The sequence below is a fragment of the Saccopteryx bilineata genome, chromosome 11, assembly GCF_036850765.1.
Source record: "Saccopteryx bilineata isolate mSacBil1 chromosome 11, mSacBil1_pri_phased_curated, whole genome shotgun sequence".
In the NCBI taxonomy this organism is placed as follows: Eukaryota; Metazoa; Chordata; class Mammalia; order Chiroptera; family Emballonuridae; genus Saccopteryx; species Saccopteryx bilineata.
Window position 1 is genome coordinate 79,488,057 of NC_089500.1, and position 26,002 is coordinate 79,514,058.

Below are 26,002 nucleotides of genomic sequence, written 5' to 3' on the forward strand. Positions count from 1 at the left end.
TAGGGGGGAAAGACAGGTTAGTAAGTTCACACCTTTAAATGATCCCCCCTCCTTTTTTCTGAATTTGAGCTGAGTATGTGCTCAGCTTGAAAACTAAAGACATTTCTTCCTTTTAAAAAGTCTTTCAGCCTGACCTGTGGTGGCGCAGTGGATAAAGCATTGATCTGGAAATGCTGAGGTCGCCGGTTCGAAACCCTGGGGTTGCCTGGTCAAGGCACATATGGGATTTGATGCTTCCAGCTCCTCCCCCCCTCCTCTTTCTCTGTCTCTCCTCTCTCTCTTTCTGTCTCTCCCTCTCCTCTCTAAAATGAATAAAAAATAAATAAATAAATAAAATTAAAAAAAAGTCTTTCAGCCTCGGGACTGTTGGAGATTTACGTCAGGGCCACAAATCTTGGCAAGGAGAAGCTGCAGGTTTCAGGTATGGTCGAATGGCAACCACTTGTCTCTGAGAGGGGTGTTAACAGAACGGAAGGAAGTCACCCAGTCCTACACTTAGGGAGGGTTGTTTTTTAGCCTCAAAGCTCAGCCTACTTGTGTCTGTGGACGTAAAAAATAAAGTGGGGATACACATATACCTCGTGTTACACAGACGAAAGAGTGTTCATTCGATTATTTTTGACGCACAGAATGAGCTCACTAGTTTAAGTAACTTTCTTTCCTAAGTGAGGCACGCGATGGGGCCATCCACCACCGGCAGGTCAATTCCTAGGCCCACATAGTTTTCACGTTTCCATCTCAGAAGTCCAGGTGCTCTCTGCCCTCGGCCACGCAGCAGACAAGGCCGCTGAGACCGCCCCAGGAGGCTTCCTTTGGGATTTTGTCATTTGCAACGAAAGGCGGGCTCCTGCTATCCTCAGGGCTCCCGGGAGCAGGGCCGGAGAGACGGGCTCCTGCCATCCTCGGGGCTCCCGGGAGCAGGGCCGGAGAGACAGGCTCCTGCCATCCTCGGGGCTCTCGGGAGCAGGGCCGGAAAGGCGGGCTCCTGCCACCGTCAGGGCTCTCGGGAGCAGGGCCGGAGAGGCGGGCTCCTGCCATCGTCAGGGCTCCCGGGAGCAGGGCCTGAAAGGCGGGCTCCTGCCATCTTCGGGGCTCTCAGGAGCAGGGCCTGAAAGGCGGGCTCCTGCCATCCTCGGGGCTCTCAGGAGCAGGGCCGGAGAGGCGGGCTCCTGCCACCCTCAGGGCTCTCGGGAGCAGGGCCGGAGAGGCGGGCTCCTGTCACCCTCGGGGTTCTCGGGAGCAGGGCCGGAAAGGCAGGCTCCTGCCACCCTCAGGGCTCTTGGGAGCAGGGCTCTTCCCAGCTTACCGTGCACAGGAAGCCCTGCCCTTGCGTGGGGCGCCCACTGTACCTCCTTCCTGCCCACCACAGCACCCTTGAAAACAGCTGATTTCACCCAAAATCTGTCGCGACGAGCCTGCCGGACAACCCGTGTCACTCCAGGAAGCTCACTGGTTGGGCAGAGCTGGGTTCTTGTTCACTGTCATGGACAAGGCGGTGAAGTCCGGCAGACCCCGGCAGTCCAGCGGGGAGGGACCCCGGCTCCACCAAGGACGCCACCAGCTTCCTGCCTCTGCGCGGAGGGTCTGATGGTGGCAGTGGATGATTCTGCACACAGACACACACACACACACACACACACACACACACACACACACACACACACACACACCAGAGCCGCGCATGGACGCATACATAGGGAGAGGCACGTGTTGAATAATGTATATACAGTGTGTCCGTAAAGTCATGGTGCACTTTTGATCGGTCAGAGGAAAGCAACAAAAGATGATAGAAATGTGAAATCTGCACCAAATAAAAGGAAAACCCTCCCAGTTTCATACCTATTCAGTGCAGTTCGATGTGGGCTCACGCACAGATTTTTTAGGGCTCCTTAGGTAGCTATCCCGTATAGCCTCTACAGACTCGTCACTGACTGATGGCCTACCAGAACGGGGTTTCTCCACCAAACTGCCGGTTTCCTTCAACTGCTTATCCCACCGAGCAATGTTATTCCTATGTGGTGGTGCTTCATTATAAACGCACCGACATTCACGTTGCACTTTGGTCACGAATTCGAATTTAGTGAGCCACAGAACACACTGAACTTTCCTCTGTACCGTCCACATCTCGACTGGCATGGCTGTGGGCTGCTCCGCTGTATACACGGTGTTACATCATCATCTGCGCATGCGCACATGCTGCCACATCATCCTACAGAAACTGGAAGGGTTTTCCTTTTATTTGGTGAAGATTTCACATTTCTATCGTCTTTTGTTGCTTTCCTGTGACCGGTCAGAAGTGCACCATGACTTTAAGGACACACTGTATTGAATTGTAATATAGAAAAGAAAGGTTCCTATACCAGGTGCAGGAGTCTCACTAGGTACATCCCCCACAATGCGATGTGTACACAGCGTGCTCTGATTGTTTCCTGTTCTCTGCAGTCCTTTGTCCTTCCTGTTCTGTGTCACTCCTTCCACATTGCCACCTACCCCTGGATTTTATCCTTATCCTTGACGGGATGTGGCCCATCCCCCCTGCACGTCCCCCACAGGGATGCTCTGCTCGGGGATTCTCAGCAGTTGTCAGCAGTGACGGGGAAACAGCAAGACTGGACAAGGAGAACGTGGCCAGAGGCAGGTGAGCAGAGGAAGGTCCACTCAGGTGGACAGAAGGACAGAGGACATTGTGTCCTATGCTCTGGGCCACCGGGACGAGCCGTCCAGTTTGGGGGAAGCACCCAGGACACATATCCCTTGACCTGTTACTGGCTGGACTGGGGAAGAGTTGCCAGTTTGTGTATCACGGGCTTCGTGCGTGTTTAGGGACCCCCCAACAGGGAGGGAACACCCTGAGTCAACTTAGGTGAAGACCAGGGGACCGGAGGTCAAGGTGACTCCTCCCGGGGACAGTGGAGAGGGACTCTTGTCCTTTCACCTGTGGCCCGTCTCCCCCGACAGCTGGGCTGCTATTTTAATTCTGAAGTTCAGCTGTGTCCCTGCCAGGCCTCGCTCAGCCTCTCCGGCGTGTTCCGGAGCGTGACTCATGCTCCTTGCCCTGCGCCGGCAGAACCAGTCCAGGTCCAGCACCGCTTCCCGGGGTCACGGGGTGTTCTGGGACCGAGCGGGAGGCCCGGACCGCGGGCGATCTGAGAAGGCTGGCACTGCGGCCAATGCGCTTGGCAGGAGCCACCGAGACCACACGAGAGGCCCGGGGCACGGAGGGAGGGGGCGAGACACGTAACTGCCCAAGTCTCACCCGGTCTGAAAGGGCCTATTGATCACACTGCACCATTCTGTCCACCAGCAAGCAGGGCTGAAGCGTGGGCTGTGCCTGCGGTCCAGGCCGGGGGCTCTGGACAAAGGAGGGAGGGGAGGGAGAGGGGAGGAGGGGGAGGGGAAGGACAAGGGAGAGGGGAGGAGGGGGAGGGGAATGAGGGAGGGGGAGGGGAGGGGGAGGAGGAGGGAGCAGGGAGAGGGGAGGAGGGGGAGGGGAAGGAGGGAGGGGGAGGGGAGGGGGAGGGAGCAGGGAGAGGGGAGGAGGGGGAGGGGAAGGAGGGAGGGGGAGGGGGAGGGAGCAGGGAGAGGGGAGGAGGGGGAGGGGAAGGAGGGAGGGGGAGGGGAGGGGGAGGGAGCAGGGAGAGGGGAGGAGGGGGAGGGGAAGGAGGGAAGGGGAGGGGAGGGGGAGGGGGAGGGAGCAGGGAGAGGGGAGGAGGGGGAGGGGAAGCAAGGGAGGGGGAGGGGAGGAGGAAGTGAAGAAGAGAGGAGGCAGGAGAGGGGAGGGGGCAGACAGGCTCTAACACTCTTTTTTTCCTTTTTTGTTGTTGTTGTATTTTTCCTAAGTGAGAAGCAGGCAGACAGACTCCTGCACGTGCCCCACCAGGATCCACCTGGCATGCCCACCAGGAGGCAATGCTCTGCCCATCTGGGACATTGTTCTGTTGTGGCCAGAGCCATTCTAGTGCCTGAGGCAGAGGCCATGGAGCCGTTCTCAGTGCCCGGGGCCAACTTTGCTCCAATGGAGCCTTGGCTGTGGAAGGGGAAGAGAGAGACAGAGAGGAAGGAGAAGGGGAGGGGTGGAGAAGCAGATGGGCGCTTCTCCTGTGTGCCCTGGCCGGGAATCGAACCCAGGACTTCCACACGCCGGGCCAATGTTCTATCACTGAGCCAACCAGCCAGGTCTCTAACGCTCTTTAAGAAGAAACCTTAACTTTAGGGTTCAGGTGCTATGAAAGCATAGGATTTGAGGAAAGTAATTTTTATCATCAATCGATGCATGAATTACTATTAAAATGTGCACCATGCAGACTCAAACTTTTGCATGCTAAACACGGTGATTTGATTTGATTTTTTGACAAAGTGCAAGCTTTGCACCATATGAGTGTTCTAACACAGTAAAACTCCAAGGTCCTCATTGGGCAGAGGGGCGATTTAGGTAGAGGATATTGATTTCATACACATTCTTCATATGAATGTGAAGTAGGGTTGCCATGACAAAGCAATGCCGACCTTGTCTAACAACACGCAGTTGAGTACTCTGAGCTTGTGTGTCCTTTAAAACGGCACACGTACCAACAGAGAATACAAACATCTCAAAACATGGAGGGAATTACCTAAAGGTCTCTCTTCACCCCCTTCCCATAAAGGACAACCAGAAACCAAAATAAAGCAAAATGTCACATTGCTGCTTTAATTGCTCATAAATCTGAGCAACATTGATTTCTAAAATACCAAGGCTCGCATTCTTATAAAGAAAGCAGAAGTACTTCAGCCTTCTGGAACTCAAGTAAAAGGTGTGGGCCTCAAAAACGTTCCATTTAATTTGAAAGACTTCCAAAATCTTTATGACAATTAAATATTAACATCATATAAGTCTCAGGGCGGGGTGGGTGGGGGGTAGTCAATCCATCACTCCAGCTATCGCATTGACTTGCAGTTCTTACGTAACTTTTTCAAATGAAACCCTTGCCTAAAATTATTACAAATTCTAATCATCGCCCCGAAATGTCATACCTCATCCTAGTTATAAGTTAGTAAGGGTATTATTATTGGTGCAAAGAAGTTTCCTTCAATGAACAAGTAGACGTCATCAAACTAGGAGCCAACCGAGAGCAAGACATGGAAACAGAGAAGAGCACACTTTATTCAGTTACATTTCCCAGGCTCCATTGCCCAAGACATAAAAAATAAGCTTAACGCACACTTCACTACAATAAGGGATGGCGTAAACATGTCGAGCCATAGATAGATGACAGTAACGAGTTTTCAGCCGGGGGTATTTGTATCTTTTGCGGTTCAGACCTATTCCCCAGGGGTTTTGGTCTTAAACACAGGGACCTGATGTCAAAGCAGCCCAGCCCTCCGAGGACCTCGGTGTCAACATTTTCCACGCAGACCCCCCCCCCCCATCCTCAGCTGCTGCCCCCAGTTCCCCACCTCCATCCAACATGTCTCCAGTGCAGGGTCGACCTCCTCACAACGCTGGGAGAGGCGGTTTTGAGGGCTGGGCTGGGAAGGGCCCGGGCTCACATCGGTGGCCGGGGTACTTTGAAAAGCCCAGGTAAGCCGTTGTGCCGGTGAACAGGAGTGAGTCGGAGGCAGATGAAAAAGCAGGGCTCCCTAACGTGGGTGGGCGCCCACCGGCACCTGTCCTGTCCACACCACACCCTCAGCACCCCAACATGCCCCGGGGGTCCCTGGGTTCCAAGGGAAGGCACGCAGGCAGGTCACTTACAGGCCACGTCCAATGGCTCCCCGGGGAGGCGTGCCACCACGCTCTTATTGCTAAACCAGTTTAAGAACAAAGAGCAGCCATGGGTGTCTCGCTCACGCCGTGACGTTATTAGCTGTGCTTGGGTGTTGTCGACAAGCATTATTACACGCTACACGGCTTCCTACAGCCTCTTAGTAAGTGGTGGTTTGTCTGATCCCTGTTTGAATTCCCTGTTCTTTTCCCTCCAAGGAAAGAACTGTACTTGGAAACTTTCATTTTGCCGCAGGAGGTGGGGGAGATTCAGGGTACGGGGAAGCTCTCTAAAGTTGGCACAGAAAGGTGCTGGTGTCCGGGCGGGCGGTCCTGGTGGCATCGTCAGCCTATCAGGAGGGTGAGGTGGAGGGCGAGAAAGACCCAGAGGAGCGACTCCCAGATCGAGGAAGCAGCATCATCATGGCTTTGGGGGGGGGGGGTGCAGCCACCATGTCTCCCCCAGCTCCAGGGCTCGCCGCCTCGTCACGCTCCTCACACACGTTTCGCGTGGGAATGCACTTTCCGTGGCTCCCGCATGGCCGTGGCTGACCCGGCGTGGCAAAGGCTGTGCTGGCCTGAGGGCCCCGGGGGCCTCCTGACACAGGGGGCCTGCCCCCCCGCACTGGCGGGGACCTGCTGGGAGACACTGCTCCTCAGCTCTGAGGTGCACCTGAGGGCTTCCCGTGGGAGGCAAACACAGACACACGTCCATTGCCTTCCAAGAAGTGTTGCGGGAGGTCAGCAACCACGCGGGCTTTTCAGAGCCGTCCGACGGACGACAGACGAGAGCACTCAAGGCCAGTTCAAGGCCTGTTTGTCCACCCGCGAAGGGAGGAGGAGCCTTGAGACCAAAACCTGTGCAAACATTCATTTTAATCGTGTCTTTTGGGACGTTTGTTGCCCTTAAAAATGAATATACAGGCCCTGGCTGGTTGGCTCAGCGGTAGAGCGTCGGCCTGGCGTGCGGGGGACCCGGGTTCGATTCCCGGCCAGGGCACACAGGAGAAGCGCCCATCTGCTTCTCCACCCCTCCCCCTCTCCTTCCTCTCTGTCTCTCTCTTCCCCTCCCGCAGCCGAGGCTCCATTGGAGCAAAGATGGCCCGGGCGCTGGGGATGGCTCCTTGGCCTCTGCCCCAGGCGCTAGAGTGGCTCTGGTCTCGGCAGAGCGACGCCCCGGAGGGGCAGAGCATCGCCCCCTGGTGGGCAGAGTGTCGCCCCTGGTGGGCGTGCCGGGTGGATCCCGGTCGGGCGCATGCGGGAGTCTGTCTGACTATCTCTCCCCGTTTCCAGCTTCAGAGAAAATACAAAAAAAAAAAAAAAAATGAATATACAAACATGATCTATTATAGCAGTGGTGGTCAACCCGGTTCCTCCCGCCCACTAGGGGGTGCTCCAGCTTTCATGGTGGGCGGTAGCAGAGCAACCAAAGTATAAATAAAAAGATACATTAACTATATAGCAAGTTGTTTTATAAAGATTTATTCTGCCAAACTTAGTGAAAATCTGACATAAAGTACTTGGTAAGTAATTATTATTATATGCTTTAACTTGCTGTAACTCTGCTTTATAAATTTTATAAAGCAAAGTGACTTCTCTACTTTATAAATCACCATGAGTGTGGAACCAGTGGGTGGTCAGAAAATTTTACTAACAGAGATACAGAAGTGGGCGGGAGGTATAAAAAGGTTGACGACCCCTGTATTACAGCAGGCTTTAATATTAATATTGCAGCACGCATCTCCAGGAGAAGATGGTTTCTGAACACGTGACAATGAACGGCATGACCCACATTCAGGCTGGGCCCCCATCCCAGAGAGGAATGGTTCTCTAGAGCAAGTGTAGAACTGGGGGCTAGCCCGTGAAAAATAAAACCCAACAGCAGGAATCAAAATTGCATTTCAACTTACTCTAAGACAGGGGTCCCCAAACTACGGCCCGCGGGCCGCATGCAGCCCCATGAGGCCATTTATCTGGCCCCCGCCACACTTTTGGAAGAGGCACCTCTTTCTTGGTGGTCAGTTAGAGAAGCACACTGACCATCTCATTAGCCAAAAGCAGGCCCATAGTTCCCATTGAAATACTGGTCAGTTTGTTGATTTAAATTTACTTGTTCTTTATTTTAAATATTGTATTTGTTCCCGTTTTGTTTACTTTAAAATAAGATATGTGCAGTGTGCACAGGGATTTGTTCATAGTTTTTTTTTTTTATAGTCCGACCCTCCAACAGTCTGAGGGACAGTGAACTGGCCCCCTGTGTAAAAAGTTTGGGGACCCCTGCTCTAAGGTATCAAGACACGACTTAGGGAGAAGTTAATGTCTATGCGCTGATCTAAGACTCCATTCTGTGTCTTAAATAAATGCAAACAGTACTTATCAAAAGAGACCTTTTTGGACACCAGAATGCAAACCCTAGAAGCTTAGGCTCCCGATGTATCATCTCTCCCAAATAAAATAAAGCCACTAACACGGAATCTATGGTTTCGCATGCCATTCAGGTCATTTTCAACGTTTGGTAAGAATTTTTTTATTTTCTCGACGCCGACACATTCGAAAAGGCTGTGACTCACTCTTTTTCTACAAAAAAAGAAAAAAGAAAAAAATAGAGCCTCTTAAAAACATATACCAATGGGCTTTTATTTTCTATAAATATTTTAACAGAGTTGTGAAAATCAGAATGCCAAATAGAACTGCTGAAGTGCACATCCATGTCGTCAAAATACTTCACAGGTAAAATTCTAGCCGAAGAAAGTCTGTCCCTCCAAAAATGAGAAAAATTCACTGTGTAGCAAATGACATGCTCTTGTGTCTGAGGTGGGTGGACACAGAGAACAGAACTATACCGTTCCGGGGTGGGGTTCAGCGGGCACGGCGGCAGGGGGTGGGTCCTGACTTTAGATATCACAGCAGTCTGTAGCGTTTCTTCTGGTTTGTTCTCTAAAGGGATACATAGAATCCATTTTGGATACAGCACAAATACCAGCTGCCTACTCAGGGAATAACAAACTTGAGTTCAAAGTGTCTATATCTTAACCACACTTATGTAGCAAGTGGCTGTCCTAATAAAAAAAGAGGTCCGGAAACTGAGACTGCTGTCTGGGGACTCACTGGAGCTCATTTGGGGGGTGGGTTGAAAAAAAATCTGTATTCAGGAACTATAGAAATCTTTCTGTATTTCTATATATTTCTCTCTATATTATTGATATATGTATATATGGATTTCTCTGTTGTAGAAAGAGAGTCAAAAATATTTATTTCAAGTTTTGTTTCTTGTTAAAGGGACAAAATTTCCAAAATAGTTCTCTAATATAAATGTTTTCCTTTGAAAAAGGCCGGTTTTCCTGCAAAAGAGCAAGAGAAGAACAAGATAAAACCCCGCTTCCGCGCCCGCTCCGAACGCCCCGTCCGTACCTGAGCACCCACAATGTGAACGGCACGGAGTTTAGCAACAGATTTTCTGTGGGATACGGGCAACTTTAAAAACAAGTTACCTGTATTGTACATGAGTTATAATACGATGACATTGTGAGTCTTTCAAAAATAAGTACACCCAGGATAAGTCAAACCATCCCGTTTCATCACAGGGTCATTGTACGAGGTTCCAGTGACTGTCTCTCAACGTTCTCACACTCGAGCAGGCTCTATCTGCATCAGATAACCACATCGAATCCAATCACGTCAGAGCAGGAGTCTGGAACTAGCCGGCCAGCCTCCCTCCGACCTCATCACATGAGCAGAGAAAATGAGTCAGACTGGGAAAGGGGGGGAGGAGATCTTCTGGTTTGAGTTCAATTAAGTTCAAGTATTTACCACCGTTTAAATCAAATTTCTGTTTTTCTTAAGTAAAGACACTCGTTAAAAGTCAAGTATTGACAGAAATAATAATAATAGTAACTTTTTTTAAAAAGGCAACCGCAGCTAACTGTAGCACCCCGTATCTGGACGGCTAGGGCTAGAGTCAGAGCAGGCGTGTGCCCACAGAGACCCCGCAGCGGTCACCGAGTCCCCAGCCACGGGCCTTCCTGCGGACAGCCGTCTCGGTCCTCAGAACCCTTGGAGTAGATGATCACTGCTCCCCTGTACTTCAGGGGAGACAGAAATTTCAAAGCCCTTAAAATACTAGCTAAGCGAATATGGGTGTGAATTAAACTCTGAGGGAAACGGGAACACTGATTTTTTTTTTTTGTAGTGTTTCACATCAAAATGAGGCTCACCGTAGGAGTAGGATAAATACGTATTATATTAGACTTCGGTGCCCATGGTGCTGGTTCTGAACTCGGGGCAAACAGAAAGAATACATTTTTCATAGAAAAACTGCCGGGGAAGCAGCAACAGGGCAGGTCCACACCGTCCCCAGGGGTCCCCTCCCACCGGGCACAGGGGCCACCGACCATATGCAGCCACATGCGGGTCTCGGAGGAGGAGGGACGCGTCTGTCAGGGAGCTCTCTGAGACCCGTCCGAACCTCAGGACGCGACAGAAAGGCAATAATCTGATAAAATGCTAAAACGAGAAAGAACGTGCAGCCGTTGTCTTCCGGGGCTGAACTGGCCTCACGCGCCCAGGGCGAGAAGCTTCACCGGTTCAGGTGATGGCGCACCTCGGTGGAGGGCACGACACTTGTCACCACCTCCGGAAAAGGGACGTCTCAGCAGCTCAGGAGTCCACCCCGTCCAACACGGCGCTGCGGGCCCCTGACAGGAGCAGTTCCGTTCTTCCCGCAGAACCGCCTCGGTTGACGTGAGCGTGCACACGGCCGGGCATAGGCACCTCCTCCGCTGCAGGCTCCCGGGCTTCCGAAACGATTCACCATGACATTCACAACTTTTTATTTCAACTGTTAAGCTCTTTTGTCCATGCTTATAATGCAGAAGAAAATCAGAAAGGAAATCTTGGGGAAGAAAAGCAAAATTTTAGTTTCTCTTGTCTAAAGATAAAAGTTAAAAAAGAGAGAGAGAGAGAGAGACACTGAAACCCTGGGTAACACGTGTAATTCACAAGGAAGTGGAAGAACATGCCGGAATTCACCGATCGGTCGGCAGACAGGCAGACGGACAGACAGGCAGACGGACAGAGCGCAGCAGGAGCGGGCGGGCCAGCCGGCCGCGCCCCTCAGTCCAGCTTCCCGTTCTGCAGGCTGCCGCGGGGCTTCCCCTCCCGTCTGAGCAGCGAGACGACCTTGAGGCAGCCCTTGGAGATCTTCACCATCCACATGACGTTCAGCACGTCCAGCATCACGCAGGAGCCCAGCCACGTGACCTGGACCACGCGCCCCAGCCGCTCGTAGGGCTCGGTCCCGAGCACGGACAGCATGAAGTAGTACAGGGGCGGGATGGTGGCGATGCGCACCAGGAAGAACACGGCCGTCATCAGCACGCCGTTGGCCACGTTCGCCCGGGAGAACTTGGGGTACCTCAGAGCTTCCAGGAACCACCTGCGGAGAAGTCAAGAGATGCTCTGGTTACTCTGCGCCTCGAACGCCGTTCTCCGACACGAGGAGCCGGGCCCCTCGGCCGGGATGGACAGGACAGGAAGGGACACAAGCCAAAACAGTCCCCAGAGGTAGAAACTGACCACCTCAGCCACCAGCAGACCCCACGGTGTTGACTGGACTCACGGACCCAGAGCCCGGCCCGGCCTCCCCACGCCTCCGCAGACACTGTGGCCCGAGCGCTCCGGGCGAGTTTCTCCTGCCAGCTCAAATCCTGCTGCCCTTCACCCACGCTCCGGGCTCCATCCATCACCCGAGCGCCCCTCCCCTGGCCCCCCCAGCGCCCCCTCACCGGCCCTCCCTCTTCCCTTACCAACAGGCTCAGTCCTTCCTCACTCAGAAATCCCCGCCCTGCTCACGGACACTCCTGCCATGGTCCACCCTGTCCAACACGGCTGCTGTCCCCTCCAGAAGGAGCCCGTCCCCCGTGGCTTCCCCAGAACAAGGTCGGTGGGCTCCTCTCCGCCCACGTCCCAGGTGGCCTTTCTAGAGCACGTGACACTGCCCGTCCCCGACTTCCCTCCGTCCTCCCGGTTTCCTAACTACCTCTCAGTCCCGGCCGCCTCTGCTCGTCCCTGAAACATCGGTGCCTCTCGGGGACCAGTTCCGTCCACAAGCTCAACACCAAGGCCATCCCTCCATGCTCAGGGGCTCAGCACCCTACAGACGTCCGGCTTCACATCCTCTCCTAAGCTCTATGTCTCTATCCATATTTCTTCACCTGACTCGTCACTGACTCTCCAATGTGCCCGACACCGTGCCCGACCCCATGTGGGACCTTCCCTCCCCCACAGCTACACCCACGGAAAACCCCGTTTCTCTTCCGACCCTCCCCACCTCACCCTGTGGGATCACAGTGGACTCCACGTCCAGGTCAGAAACTGAGGGTATCCTGGGCTGCTCCCACAGTCTGGGCCCAGCCCCGTCCGCCACACCTCCTAAAATCCCTCCTAACCCCTCCCTGCCGGCCATGTCCCTGCCGCCATTAGGATTGGGGGTCCTCAGCCTGTCTCCCTCAACAACGGTAAGCCAGCTGGTCTCCCTTGACTGGCTCTTCTCTCCGATGCCACTTGCCCGACACCGTCTTTAGCCCATTCTCCAAGCACCTGACACCCTTTCCCGATCTCTGGCTGTCTGCAGAGGTGGTGATCTACACACCCAGACGTAATGACCGTGGCCTGTCGTGTGCTGTCACCAAGTTCATCCTCTGCCAGCTGCCCCGTGCCCAGGGCCTGGTCCCTTCTGAAGGAGAGACCTCACAGACCAGTGGTTCTCAACCTTTCTAATGCCGTGACCCCGCAATACAGTTCCTCATGTTACGGTGACCCCAAACCAAAAAATAATTTTGGTGGCTACTTCATAACTGTAATTTTGCTACAGTTATGATTCGGAATGTAAACACCTGATATGCATTATGTATTTTCCAATGGCTTTAGGCGACCCCACTGGGGTCGCGACCCACAGGTTGAGAACCACTGTCATAGATCAATCCCAGCTGAAATAACAGTTCTGTCCCTGTCCTGACTCCTCCTCCCATGGCAGAAGGACCCCCTGTTGTATTGGGGTCCGTGTCTTCTCCCCGAACTGGGACACCCTTTCATTCTAACAGAGGCTGACAGCTGGGGCTTTCGGAGCACTGAGGCGGAGAAGGACACACTGCCTGTCCCCCCGCCCCCGTCACCCGGGGCTGGGTACAGAGGGAGGGCGGCAGAGAACGTGTCCGTCACCTCCCTCGCCCCGTGGAGGACTACCCGCCCTGGGTCCCTTCAGCCTTCCTTCCCCTGCTGCCCCCTAAAGGGACTCGGACCTTGCAGTTAGGTTTCCTGGGCGGCGATCTCAGTGTGGCACTCACTGGGCGAAATGATAGAAACACATTTGGGGTTTTTGTTTTGTATTATGCCGTCTACTTTGTTGCTATTATGTTAACTCACATTCGCCAAGCGGTGAGGGCTTCCTTGCAGAAAGAAAAAGTGAGGGGGGAGGCGGGAGAAGGAAACACCCCGCAGGGAGCCTGGGAGCTGGGCAGGGGGGTCAGAGACCCAGCCCCGCCCGGGACGCGGCAGGGCCAAGGGACACTGCAAGCTCCCGAGGAATGAAGAGAATTTTAACAAGTGTCGCTGCGAGCAACAAACCGGACCTTTGTTGACAGCCTTGGAAAAACCCCAGTGAGAATGTGGAGGCTGGGCTGCTCCTGGGCTCCACGAAGAGCCTGGCCGCACCCTGACCCGAGCTTATCTCGGGGGCCAGGGAGAGGCTCCGGGCATGGAAACATTCCTCTTTAATGAACATCAACTCTGGGAATTTAGGAGCTCAGGACCTTGATCTTAGAGAAGTTGCCTTCCACCACAACGTTACTGGTTGAAATGCAGAGACAAATGTGAAACAGAAAAAGAGGGACAGGACTTGACAATGAAACACATTCATCCTAAGGGCTGCCCGTTGCCACCATGGAAACACAGGTGAGGGACCCAGCCCAGCCCGGAAGAGCTGCTTTTCAAACGTGATGGACACAGTCCCCGGGGTGAGGCTTGAAAAACAACTCCGGAGCCAGGAGGCCTTTCCGGCACTCGGGCAAGTTCACGAGAGAAGGGGTTTGGGGGGACATGTGGCAGAGGAGACGAGATGGCCTCCGTGGAAAGCCCCCGAGCGCCCCGTCAGAACAGGGGCCGCGGGAGGACGCCAGCAGGCGCTGTGCCCGGCCCCTCCATGCTCAGGGGCGGCCACGTGGAAGACGACAGAGGAGAGGTGGTGGACGGCTCTCCCACGCTCAGCCAGGGCACGGGGCAGGGGCTCTGGTAGCGCTATGGTCACTGCCCGTAAGTGGCACAACTGTAGCACAGGCATGTTCAATGACGTGCCCAGGGTCACAGCAAGCAAGCGGCCTGGTTGAAGTGCACCTTGAGTTGACCTGCGATTCTAAAGTTCCTGCGAAGTCCAGGACGCCAAAATGAGCAGAGAGCTGAGACCCTGCAAGTGCAGCTCGCCAGGGAGAAGTACGAGGTCAGGGGGCCGGAAGAGCCCGGGAGCCCCGTCCTCCAAGAAGATGCCCCTGACACAGAGGACAGAGGTGGTCAGAGGAAGTCAGGAGGCTGTGGTGTGAAGCAAAGGGGCTCGGGCACGAGGAGGAGGAGGTGACCAACCACGAGTTCACAGACGAACAACACGGACACCGACCAGGAGTACACAGACACTGACCACAAGTACACAGACACACAACGACACGGACACTGACCACGAGTACACAGACACACAACGACACGGACACCGACCAGGAGTACACAGACACTGACCACGAGTACACAGACACACAACGACACGGACACCGACCACGAGTACACAGACACACAACGACACGGACACCGACCACGAGTACACAGACACACAACACAGACACCGACCACGAGTACACAGACACACAACAACACGGACACCGACCACGAGTACACAGACACACAACAACACGGACACCGACCACGAGTACACAGACACACAACAACACGGACACCGACCACGAGTACACAGACACACAACAACACGGACACCGACCACGAGTACACAGACACACAACAACACGGACACCGACCACGAGTACACAGACACACAACGACACGGACACCGACCACGAGTACACAGACACACAACAACACCGACACCGACCACGAGTACACAGACACACAACAACACGGACACCGACCACGAGTACACAGACACACAACACGGACACCGACCACGAGTACACAGACACACAACAACACGGACACCGACCACGAGTACACAGACACACAACAACACGGACACCGACCACGAGTACACAGACACACAACAACACCGACACCGACCACGAGTACACAGACACACAACAACACGGACACCGACCACGAGTACACAGACACACAACGACACGGACCCCGACCACGAGTACACAGACACACAACGACACGGACACTGACCACGAGTACACAGACACACAACACAGACACTGACCACAAGTACACAGACACACAACGACACGGACACCGACCACGAGTACACAGACACACAACGACACGGACCCCGACCACGAGTACACAGACACACAACGACACGGACACCGACCACGAGTACACAGACACACAACGACACGGACCCCGACCACGAGTACACAGACACACAACGACACGGACCCCGACCACGAGTACACAGACACACAACGACACGGACACTGACCACGAGTACACAGACACACAACGACACGGACACCGACCACGAGTACACAGACATACAACGACACGGACACCGACCACGAGTACACAGACACACAACAACACGGACACTGACCACGAGTACACAGACACACAACGACACGGACACCGACCACGAGTACACAGACACACAACAACACGGACACTGACCACGAGTACACAGACACACAACAACATGGACACCGACCACGAGTACACAGACACACAACGACACGGACACCGACCACGAGTACACAGACACACAACGACACGGACACTGACCACGAGTACACAGACACACAACGACACGGACACCGACCACGAGTACACAGACACACAACGACACGGACACTGACCACGAGTACACAGACACACAACGACACGGACACCGACCACGAGTACACAGACACACAACGACACGGACACTGACCACGAGTACACAGACACACAACGACACGGACCCCGACCACGAGTACACAGACACACAACGACACGGACCCCGACCACGAGTACACAGACATACAACGACACGGACACTGACCACGAGTACACAGACACACAACAACACGGACACCGACCACGAGTACACAGACACACAACAACACGGACACCGACCACAAGTACACAGACACACAACAACACGGACCCCGACCACGAGTACACAGACACACAACGACACGGACACTGACCACGAGTACACAGACACACAACAACACGGACACCGACCACGAGTACACAGACATACAACGACACGGACACTGACCACGAGTACACAGACACACAACAACATGGACACCGACCACGAGTACACAGACACACAACAACACGGACACCGACCACGAGTACACAGACACACAACAACACGGACACCGACCACGAGTACACAGACACACAACGACACGGACACCGACCACGAGTACACAGACATACAACAACACGGACACTGACCACGAGTACACAGACACACAACAACACGGACACTGACCACGAGTACACAGACACACAACAACACGGACACCGACCACGAGTACACAGACACACAACACGGACACCGACCACGAGTACACAGACACACAACGACACGGACACTGACCACGAGTACACAGACACACAACAACACGGACATTGACCACGAGTACACAGACACACAACAACATGGACACCGACCACGAGTACACAGACACACAACGACACGGACACTGACCACGAGTACACAGACACACAACAACATGGACACCGACCACGAGTACACAGACACACAACGACACGGACATTGACCACGAGTACACAGACACACAACGACACGGACACCGACCACGAGTACACAGACACACAACAACACGGACACCGACCACGAGTACACAGACACACAACAACACGGACCCCGACCACGAGTACACAGACACACAACAACACGGACACTGACCACGAGTACACAGACACACAACAACACGGACACCGACCACGAGTACACAGACACACAACAACACGGACCCCGACCACGAGTACACAGACACACAACGACACGGACACCGACCACGAGTACACAGACACACAACAACACGGACACTGACCACGAGTACACAGACACACAACAACACGGACATTGACCACGAGTACACAGACACACAACAACACGGACCCCGACCACGAGTACACAGACACACAACACGGACCCCGACCACGAGTACACAGACACACAACAACACGGACACCGACCACGAGTACACAGACACACAACAACACGGACCCCGACCACGAGTACACAGACACACAACGACACGGACACCGACCACGAGTACACAGACACACAACAACACGGACACCGACCACGAGTACACAGACACACAACAACACGGACCCCGACCACGAGTACACAGACACACAACGACACGGACACCGACCACAAGTACACAGACACACAACAACACGGACATTGACCACGAGTACACAGACACACAACAACACGGACCCCGACCACGAGTACACAGACACACAACACGGACCCCGACCACGAGTACACAGACACACAACAACACGGACACCGACCACGAGTACACAGACACACAACAACACGGACCCCGACCACGAGTACACAGACACACAACGACACGGACACCGACCACGAGTACACAGACACACAACAACACGGACACCGACCACGAGTACACAGACACACAACAACACGGACCCCGACCACGAGTACACAGACACACAACGACACGGACACCGACCACGAGTACACAGACACACAACAACACGGACATTGACCACGAGTACACAGACACACAACAACACGGACCCCGACCACGAGTACACAGACACAAAACACGGACCCCGACCACGAGTACACAGACACACAACACGGACCCCGACCACGAGTACACAGACACACAACAACATGGACACCGACCACGAGTACACAGACACACAACGACACGGACACCGACCACGAGTACACACACATGCACAGTGAACCTCTCAGGGAACAACTGCAGCGAGTCGACCGAGGAGGAAGCTGAGGCGAATGCATGGAAGGGCCGGAAGGACACACAGAAGTGGAGAGCACACACCGCCGTGCAGGCTGTATTCACAGCGCTGTGCATGGCGACTGCCACCCCACCACACATGCTCGTCCTGTAGAGCTCCTACTCTCGGGAAAAGATTGTCCCTAGGCTACAAACGGTCCACGTTTACAATAACAAATGACCCGTAACCTACCGCTGGTTCACGAAGGGGCTGGACAGCTCTGCAAGCAGGCGGAAGTTCCCGACGTACGCCAGCTTGCCTTCCACCTGGGGATGGACACGAGACACCATGTCAGGGTGACGCCCTCATCACAACCTCCAAACACCGAGAACAGAGCCGACAGCCCCTCTGTGTAAAATAACCAACATCAAAACAGACCCCGTCCGCAGGGTTGATTTCTTCTTGACGAGAACGCAGAAACGTCATTAGAACGTCAAATTATTTTTAAAAGACAAAGCGTATTGGACGCTTACGTCCCCTTGTGTATATATTAGTCCCGTGTGAGAACAGACTGCAAGCAGCCGCCTCAGTCTCAATGCAAAGGGCCACTAGTGACCTGTAGCACCTTCAGGAGTGTACAAGTCCCGTTCATCGTTCTCTTGGGAGAGTCAGACCTGGAAACCATTATACTTACCAAGCCCTGTACTTCTCTACAAACTCAGATTTCTTTTGTACAAATATCCATATTCAGATCAACAAAATTAATCGAAAGTAACAGTCCCCTTTCCATTCCCTAAATTGTCACAGCATTCCTGACTCAGCACGGGGTGACAGGGGCACTCCTGGCTCAGCACGGGGTGACAGGGGCACTCCTGGCTCAGCACGGGGTGGCAGGGGCACTCCTGGCTCAGCACGGGGTGACAGGGGCATTCCTGACTCACCAAAGGGTGACAGGGGCACTCCTGGCTCAGCACAGGGCAACGTCTGCGTGGACTGTGTGTGTAACAGGCTCCTGCAGGCTGTCACAACCTTCTCCCTTCCCCCACCTCCCAGCGCGCCACATGCCTAAGACCTGAGCTGCGTGGTCTTGCGGCCTGTAGGTCAGTGACTCGTTGCCTGTTCAATCCCGTACGCCTGAGAGTGAGCCTCAGGTGTGGCACACGCTTCCACGGGCACAGGAAGCGGGCCATGTGATGACCTTCGGGTTCTGTGATTCCTCATTATCGTACCCCCCCCCTCAGAAAACCCACTGAAATATCAGTGAGAGAGGTCCTATCACAGGGGTAGGTTTCAGTGGCTGTTATTTTTAAGTAAACACATTATAAACCACGATACTTGACGGTTAGTCACGGCAGAAGCCACGGTTCACCTCCGGTCCCTGTGGTGTCTGCGCACCGGCCGCCTGCCTAGAGGAAGAGTCCCACTTGCTGTGGCGAGGTCTAGTTTCATCGGAAATGCCTCTAGGAAGGCGGCTATCAGTAGTTACACGGTGCAAAAGGTTTCATGGGAGAATTCAAGAAATCTTAGCCGTCTGCCTTCTCAAAGGTGACGAATCCAAACAGAGACCTAACCCAGACACCTGAGGGAAGTCCCTGCGTCTATTAACAGGATGGCCCCGCACCACAGGGACCAAGGGCGCGTCCGGAGCTGGCCAGCATGGACTGAGAACTAAGTGCCCGTCGGCATGTCTGTCCGCCCGCCCGCCCCCGGGTCAGGCCGCTGCGAGTCCGGCGCTCACCAGTATGTAGTAGAAGGCGAGCAGTGAAGCGCAGTGGTGAACAACGAAGTACTTGTCCCCGATCACTCTCCAGTACAGAACGAGGATCAGCAGATCTGTCGGGAGGAGAAGTGGGCGTGAGATTACTACACAGGAGGGAAGCCACACTGTCTTCAAGTGCAGGCACGGCTCCCAGTGGCTCGTCACAATCGGCTCCAAGCCCACAGCGCTTCGCTTGGGCGGCTCAGGGCCCCCTGAGCCGCTTTCCCGTGAACACCGGCTTCTGGAACCCTGTGTCCCTCCCTCCGCTGGGGCAGCCTCAGGCGGAGCCTCCGCGTGGGCATCAAGCCCACGGCAAGATGGACGGCTCAAAGCACAAACAAAAAACGTGTTCCCAGGGTCAGGGTGAAAAGACTATTACTGAGTAAAAAATAACTTCAAAGAGGTTTAAATGACTGATCTCTATCCAGCACAATAACTCAAACAGATGAGACGGCCTCCGAAAAGGTAAAAAGTGACCAACTCATCTGTAACACAAACTCAACAGAACATTTTAAAAATTAACAAAGGATACACACTTGGGCTGTTTCCAGATCTTTGCTATTGTGAACAATGCTGCCATAAACGTGGGGGTGCATTTTTTTTTCAGTTGGTGATATGGTGTCCTTGGGATATAAGTGGGATAGCTGGGTCAAAGGGCAGTTCCATTTCTAATTTTTTGAGGAATCTCCATACTGTTTTCCACAGTGGCTGCACCAGTCTGCATTCCCACCAGCAGTGCAGGAGGGTTCCCTTTTCTCCACATCCTCGCCAGCACTTATTCTGTGTTGTTTTGTTGATGAGTGCCATTCTGACAGGTGTGAGGTGATATCTCATTGTGGTTTTAATTTGCATTTCTCTAATGATTAGTGATATTGAACATTTTTTCATATGTCTATTGGCCATCTGTATGTCCTCTTTGGAGAAGTGTCTATTCATTTCTTGTGTCCATTTTTTGATTGGAATGTTAGTCTTCCTGGTGTTGAGTTTTACAAGTTCTTTATAAATTTTGGTTATTAATCCCTTATCAGATGTATTGTTAAATATGCTCTTCCATTGTGTGGTTTGTCTTTTTATTCTGTTCATATTATCTTTAGTTGTGCAAAAGCTTTTTAGTTTGATATAGTCCCATTTGTTTATCCTGCCTTTTATTTCATTTGCCCATGGAGATAAATCAGCAAATATATTGCTGCGATAAATGTCGGTGAGCTTACTGCCTATGTTTTCTTCTAGGGTGCTTATGGATTAAAAAGCTGTGGTACATATATACAATGGAATACTATGGGGCTATGAAAAAGAAGGAAATATTACCTTTTTGCAACAATATGGAGGGACCTGGAAACTATTATGTTGAGTGAAATAAGCCAGGCAGAGAAAGAAAAATATCATATAACCTCACTCATTTGAGAAATCCAAGGAACAGTGAGAACTGAGGAACGGAATTGAGACAGAGGAGGGATCAAAGGAACCAGAGGAAAAGAGAACAGAGGGAAAGGGGATGAGATGATGGATAAACCTGAAGGGAAGGGGGGAGGGCGCTGTAGGGAGGGGGGCAACGGGGATGTTGAGAGGAATATGGGGGAGGGGGAGGCATTCGGGGTGACCCTAGAATCTATGTAAACACAATTAATTAAATAAAAAAAAACAAAGGATGCAATTAAATATGAACTCAAAACAGCAAAAGGCCACAAATACAGAGGGTCAAGGCATCAATTTTTCTTCAAAACGGTGCTGAATCCCAACACCAGGGTTCAGAAAACAGCGTCCGGTGACGAAACAGAAACTTCCGAGAACGTTGGCAGGACCGTTTCCTTTTCCCGCTGGGCAAACGTCACTCTGAGACGGGGACAAGCGGCTCTCGGGGTGGAAACCGGGGACGGACTCAGGTCCTCCGGGGTCGCAGCTTATACCCTATGGGGACCTCCTTCTGTTACAAGTTCAAGATCCCTAACACCACCTGACGTGGATGCTGATGCAGAGAAGAGAAGCCATCACATGACACGTTTTAAAGGAGGACATCAACGCCGCAGACGCAGAAACACAGCGTGAGTGACCGGCTGCCTGCCTGCCCTCTCCAGAACCCCTGCCCACTCTTTGGTCGCCAGTTCCCAAGACAACGATCTTGTCATATTTTCTATAGGAAGAATAAAAAGAGCTCACTTTTCATTCAGTTTGGTCTGGGAAAGTTTGTTTTGGTTTCTGACTCTTCTTATTTTGTGTTTTGGAGTGTGACCTGCTTTGGGAAAACCCTCACAGAGTTCACTCCATTTGAGACCTCCCAGGCAGGGCTGGCCCTCTGAGTGGACAACACCCATGAACAGCATGCAGGGCACAGGCACGGACGTCATCTTCGCCGGTGACGGCACTTTTGTCCCAAAAGAGCGTAATTATTTTTCACTGGGTTCACTTGGCTCACTCCTCTTTACTTATTTATTTGGTGAGAAGGCAGACAGACTCCTACATGCGTCTGACCGGGATCACCCGGCATGCCCACCAGGAGGTGATGCTTTGCCCATCTGGGACGTTGCTCTGTTGTGACTGGAGCCATTCTAGTGCCTGAGGCAGAGGCCACAGAGCCATCCTCAGCACCCGGGCAAACGCTGCTCCAATGGAGCCTTGGCTGCGGGAGGGGAAGAGAGAGACAGAGAGGAAGGAGAGGGGGAGGGGTGGAGAAGAAGATGGGTGCTTTTCCTGTGTGCCCTGGCCAGGAATCGAACCTGGGACTTCCACACGCCGGGCCAATGCTTTACCACTGAGCCAACCGGCCAGCCTGGCTCACTCTTCTTTTAATTGGGCCATCTGATCACCCAACAGCCTTGCCACTGCATCCGCCGCAGGTTTATGCCTTCCTCTCGAGGACTCACCACTTCGATGGCAAGAAGCCATTGAACCCGCCACTCCCGCCACCATGCCTGCTTCCTGTTCCATTGTTCCTACTTGGGTTTTCTTTCCATTGTTTTTTAAATTTGAAAAGTACAAAATCGGGCTCCCTCTGTAAATGCTCAAACCACGGGTCTGTGATCTCTCTCCTGTTTAATGGGGGCAGCCCAACCTGTCTTTCTACAAAGCAGCTTAAACGGCATAGGCTCGACTTAAGGCCCCCGTCCCCTGCAACCTGTCTCACTGTATCAAAGGCTGCCCCCCCAACACGAGGGCAAATACGACACGGGAAGAGGTGGAGTGGGAAGGTTCTGTGGTCTGAAACAGCTTACTTTTGCAAACTCCCACGAAACAATACGCCAGGGCCGTGGGCACACACTTCCAGGGCCACGCCGAGAGACACCGAGGCTCAGCCTGCAGGAGCTCCTCAGTACCTCTGCCTGAGTGGCTCTTTTGGCCCAAAGGAAGTGAGGAGGGTCCCGGCCGCACCCCGGAGCATGGGCCGTCCACAGGAACCGTGGGGCCGACAGGGAAGCGTGTCCCGTTCTGCCAGCAGGCTCTACTCTCCTGTGTGGGCCCTAAAGTCCACTTCCCAGGTCAGTAAACCAGAGGCACACGTGCCTTCCCCGCAGAAGTGACGAGCTACTTTAGAGGCAAGCGGGAGGAGCCAATCACGTACCAGAAATGAGGTAGCCGGAAGCTATGGCGATGTTTACCTTCACGAGCGATGGGTCACCCCTGTGAACATTTTTGAAAGAAACGTTTTAGATGGGTTACAGACGACAGCTGTTTCTTTTTCTACGGAGATTTAAACGTCATTACAATGCTTTCTGCAGATTCTCGACAGTGAATTGTCACCCACACCGAGCTGTGATGATACTTCCAGCCACATGAATCACTGTAACTTCTTATCCTGATTCGCTAAGAGTTCTAGGAAAATCGTTTTACCAAAAGAAACCTTTTCAAACAATGTGCTCTTATGTGATTTGAGAAAAGATTCAAATGGAATTCAGACGCCCATTTTTTTTTTATTTTTTGATTCCTAATTCTGAATCAGAGATTCAAAACAACCTCAAGAAATCGTCCAGCCGGCCCTGACCCAAGACAGCTCACTGTCGTCATCATCATCACAATTACTGGGGACGGAGGGACCCGCCTGCCATCACACGTGAGGACCGGTCAGGGCAGGACAGTTTAACCCTGCTGTTTCGACCCCTCCACATATTAAGATCCTCCGTGTTTCCCTGTGGATGCTTCTCACTCTGAGGAACAAACACAATGACCAGCCCTCGTCGTCTGAGCGACGCCATGACCCACCCGCTATGTGAGCACGGGTGGGAATGAGAACAGCTAACCCGCCCTCGGGGGAGGACCCGCCACAGTCACGTCCTCTTCCCACACCCGACCTGCAAACACGCGCCCGGAAAGCCACGCCCGGGAGCAGTCAGGGCGTGGGGGAAAGTGCAGAAATACCAAAAACTATAACGGGAAGAGTTTGATAAGGACAAAGATGGACCAACAAATCAAATCTCTGTTATAAAATCCACTTCCCAAAAGAGCTGGCTCTGTGGACCATCGTGTTTGTAAAATAAAAATTTGAGAGGAATGGGGCTAGAAATGGTTTGGGTCAATTACATAAAAACCTGGTCCGGAATGGAAATTTCACTGAAAGGGTTCCCTTTGAAAAAATACCTTCCCGATGAAAATTTATCAAGGGTGGTGTAATTCTGATGGGCATGACTTCATATGGATGAGCAGAAAACAAGGGGTCACACAGAGACGGTCCAGAGGCCGGGCTCGGTCACCACGGTCCTTCGCAGACCTTCCCCAAACACACCTGATCTCCCACACCGAGCCTCAAGAACGTCTTCTCACCAAACGCCAGGAGCCACGGTCTGTGAGGTTTCTGACACTGGCATGACATTTAAATTTTTCAGAAGAAGAGCCGCCTCACGCATGACCGCGGACCCCTGCTGAGCACAGTCACTGCTGGCGCCTCCCAACCCCTGTGGGACTCCCTTCCTCCCACGCGGACATCTGTAGTTCTCATTTTCCTGTCTTTGGTAGCAAATGACGGCTCAAACATACATCGGAAGACTGAGTCTCAAAGCTGACTGTCCTGCCTCAATAATGACTCACTGCTGCTCAGGACAGTGGTTTTACGCATTAGCTCGGTACAGATGCTCACGCCACCGTATTCCGCTTTGGATGCCAGGGGCCATGCTAAGGCGGGTGGTACTCATTATCTGCATTCAGGTCTGAAATGCACCATTCTAATGCACCTTGCTGACGTAAGGCTGCACACAAGCATTTTAATACACCACACACCACCAATTTGTTTTCTGTTTCAAAGCCAAGTTAAGAGATGTCCCGATTGATAACTGATATAAAAAACGCAGATCGCACTGAACTGGAAAGGAATGTCTTACCAAAGCGGGTCTCTGATGGTCGGCTCGTCGTAGAAGTAGTTGTACACGCTGAAGCCCCCCACCACCAGCGAATGGAGAGTAGACACCACCCTGGAGTGGAAGGAAGCACACAGGGAGACTTCAGACTCCTCGAGGGAATGCTAATTCTGGAGAGACGTCTAACATCCTGGGCCAGTCGAGTCTGGAGCCACCTAAGTGCAGGCATGAGCTTCTCTGAGAGTTTGCAGAATAAACGAGACTGTCATTTAGAAATCCCAGGGCTGCGCTTCACCTGGGAATTCGTGAGGGGTCCACAGTCTCCCGCTGGACACCTGGTGACTCGCCTGTTGGTTAGAAGCTCTGTGCAGCAGCACATCTGGGGACGCAGTTGACACTCTTGTGAAAACAGGTGGTGACTGGCGAGCCCCCCACCCCCCACCCCCGGCATTGCTGTGGGGTCCGGCTTCCATCCTTGCACCGAACAGCTAGAAATGAGCTCCACATCTACTGGCCTCAACCACCAGACCCTTGAATCAGAGTGCGAACGGTGTGTGAAATACACATTCACATGCATGACCGCATTCGATTCTCGTAACGTCTGTGAGGAGCAAGCGACCCTCGATATTCTCAACAGTGTACCAAGGATTGTAAACTGACACAGAAAACCCGTTTTTGAAAGAAACACTCAAGTGAAAGCAAAGTGCTCACAAGATCAAGGTTTTCTCTGATGGGAGGAACGAGGTTTAGATGAAAAACAACAGTTCCTATGAGCATATCTCACGAATAATGGAATGACTCAACCAATCTCCAAGCTCTATGATATGCTGATAAATAATAAATTATGTTTTTCTCCTCATTAGAATAAAGAATATAAGGAATAGAAAGTTTTTACCTTAGAAGTAAATGTGCAATAAATTTCTTTCTACAAATATTTAAAAGTGAAAATAATATATCAACCAATATCAATCTTGATATTAGAAAATACTCTTCTAATTTGAAAATCAATATACTTGATCTAAGAGATAATTTAACACACCG

At 52.7% G+C, this 26,002-nt stretch overlaps 1 protein-coding gene across 9 annotated transcripts in view; it reads right to left on the reverse strand.

Annotated features, from left to right (window-relative positions):
* Positions 1-8,352: 8,352 nt before the first annotated feature.
* The window catches only part of TLCD4 (TLC domain containing 4), a 63,120-nt gene continuing 45,470 nt past the window's right edge, over positions 8,353-26,002 (reverse strand). For all 9 annotated transcript variants that reach the window (XM_066247251.1, XM_066247249.1, XM_066247248.1 and 6 more), the window contains exons 3-7: positions 24,986-25,075; positions 23,236-23,294; positions 19,659-19,753; positions 18,173-18,246; positions 8,353-11,174 (exon numbers count right to left, since the gene is read on the reverse strand). In XM_066247251.1, the coding sequence (XP_066103348.1) occupies positions 10,853-11,174; positions 18,173-18,246; positions 19,659-19,753; positions 23,236-23,294; positions 24,986-25,075 (640 nt within the window). In that variant the 3' untranslated portion in view covers positions 8,353-10,852. The remainder of the gene's footprint in view (positions 11,175-18,172; positions 18,247-19,658; positions 19,754-23,235; positions 23,295-24,985; positions 25,076-26,002) is intronic.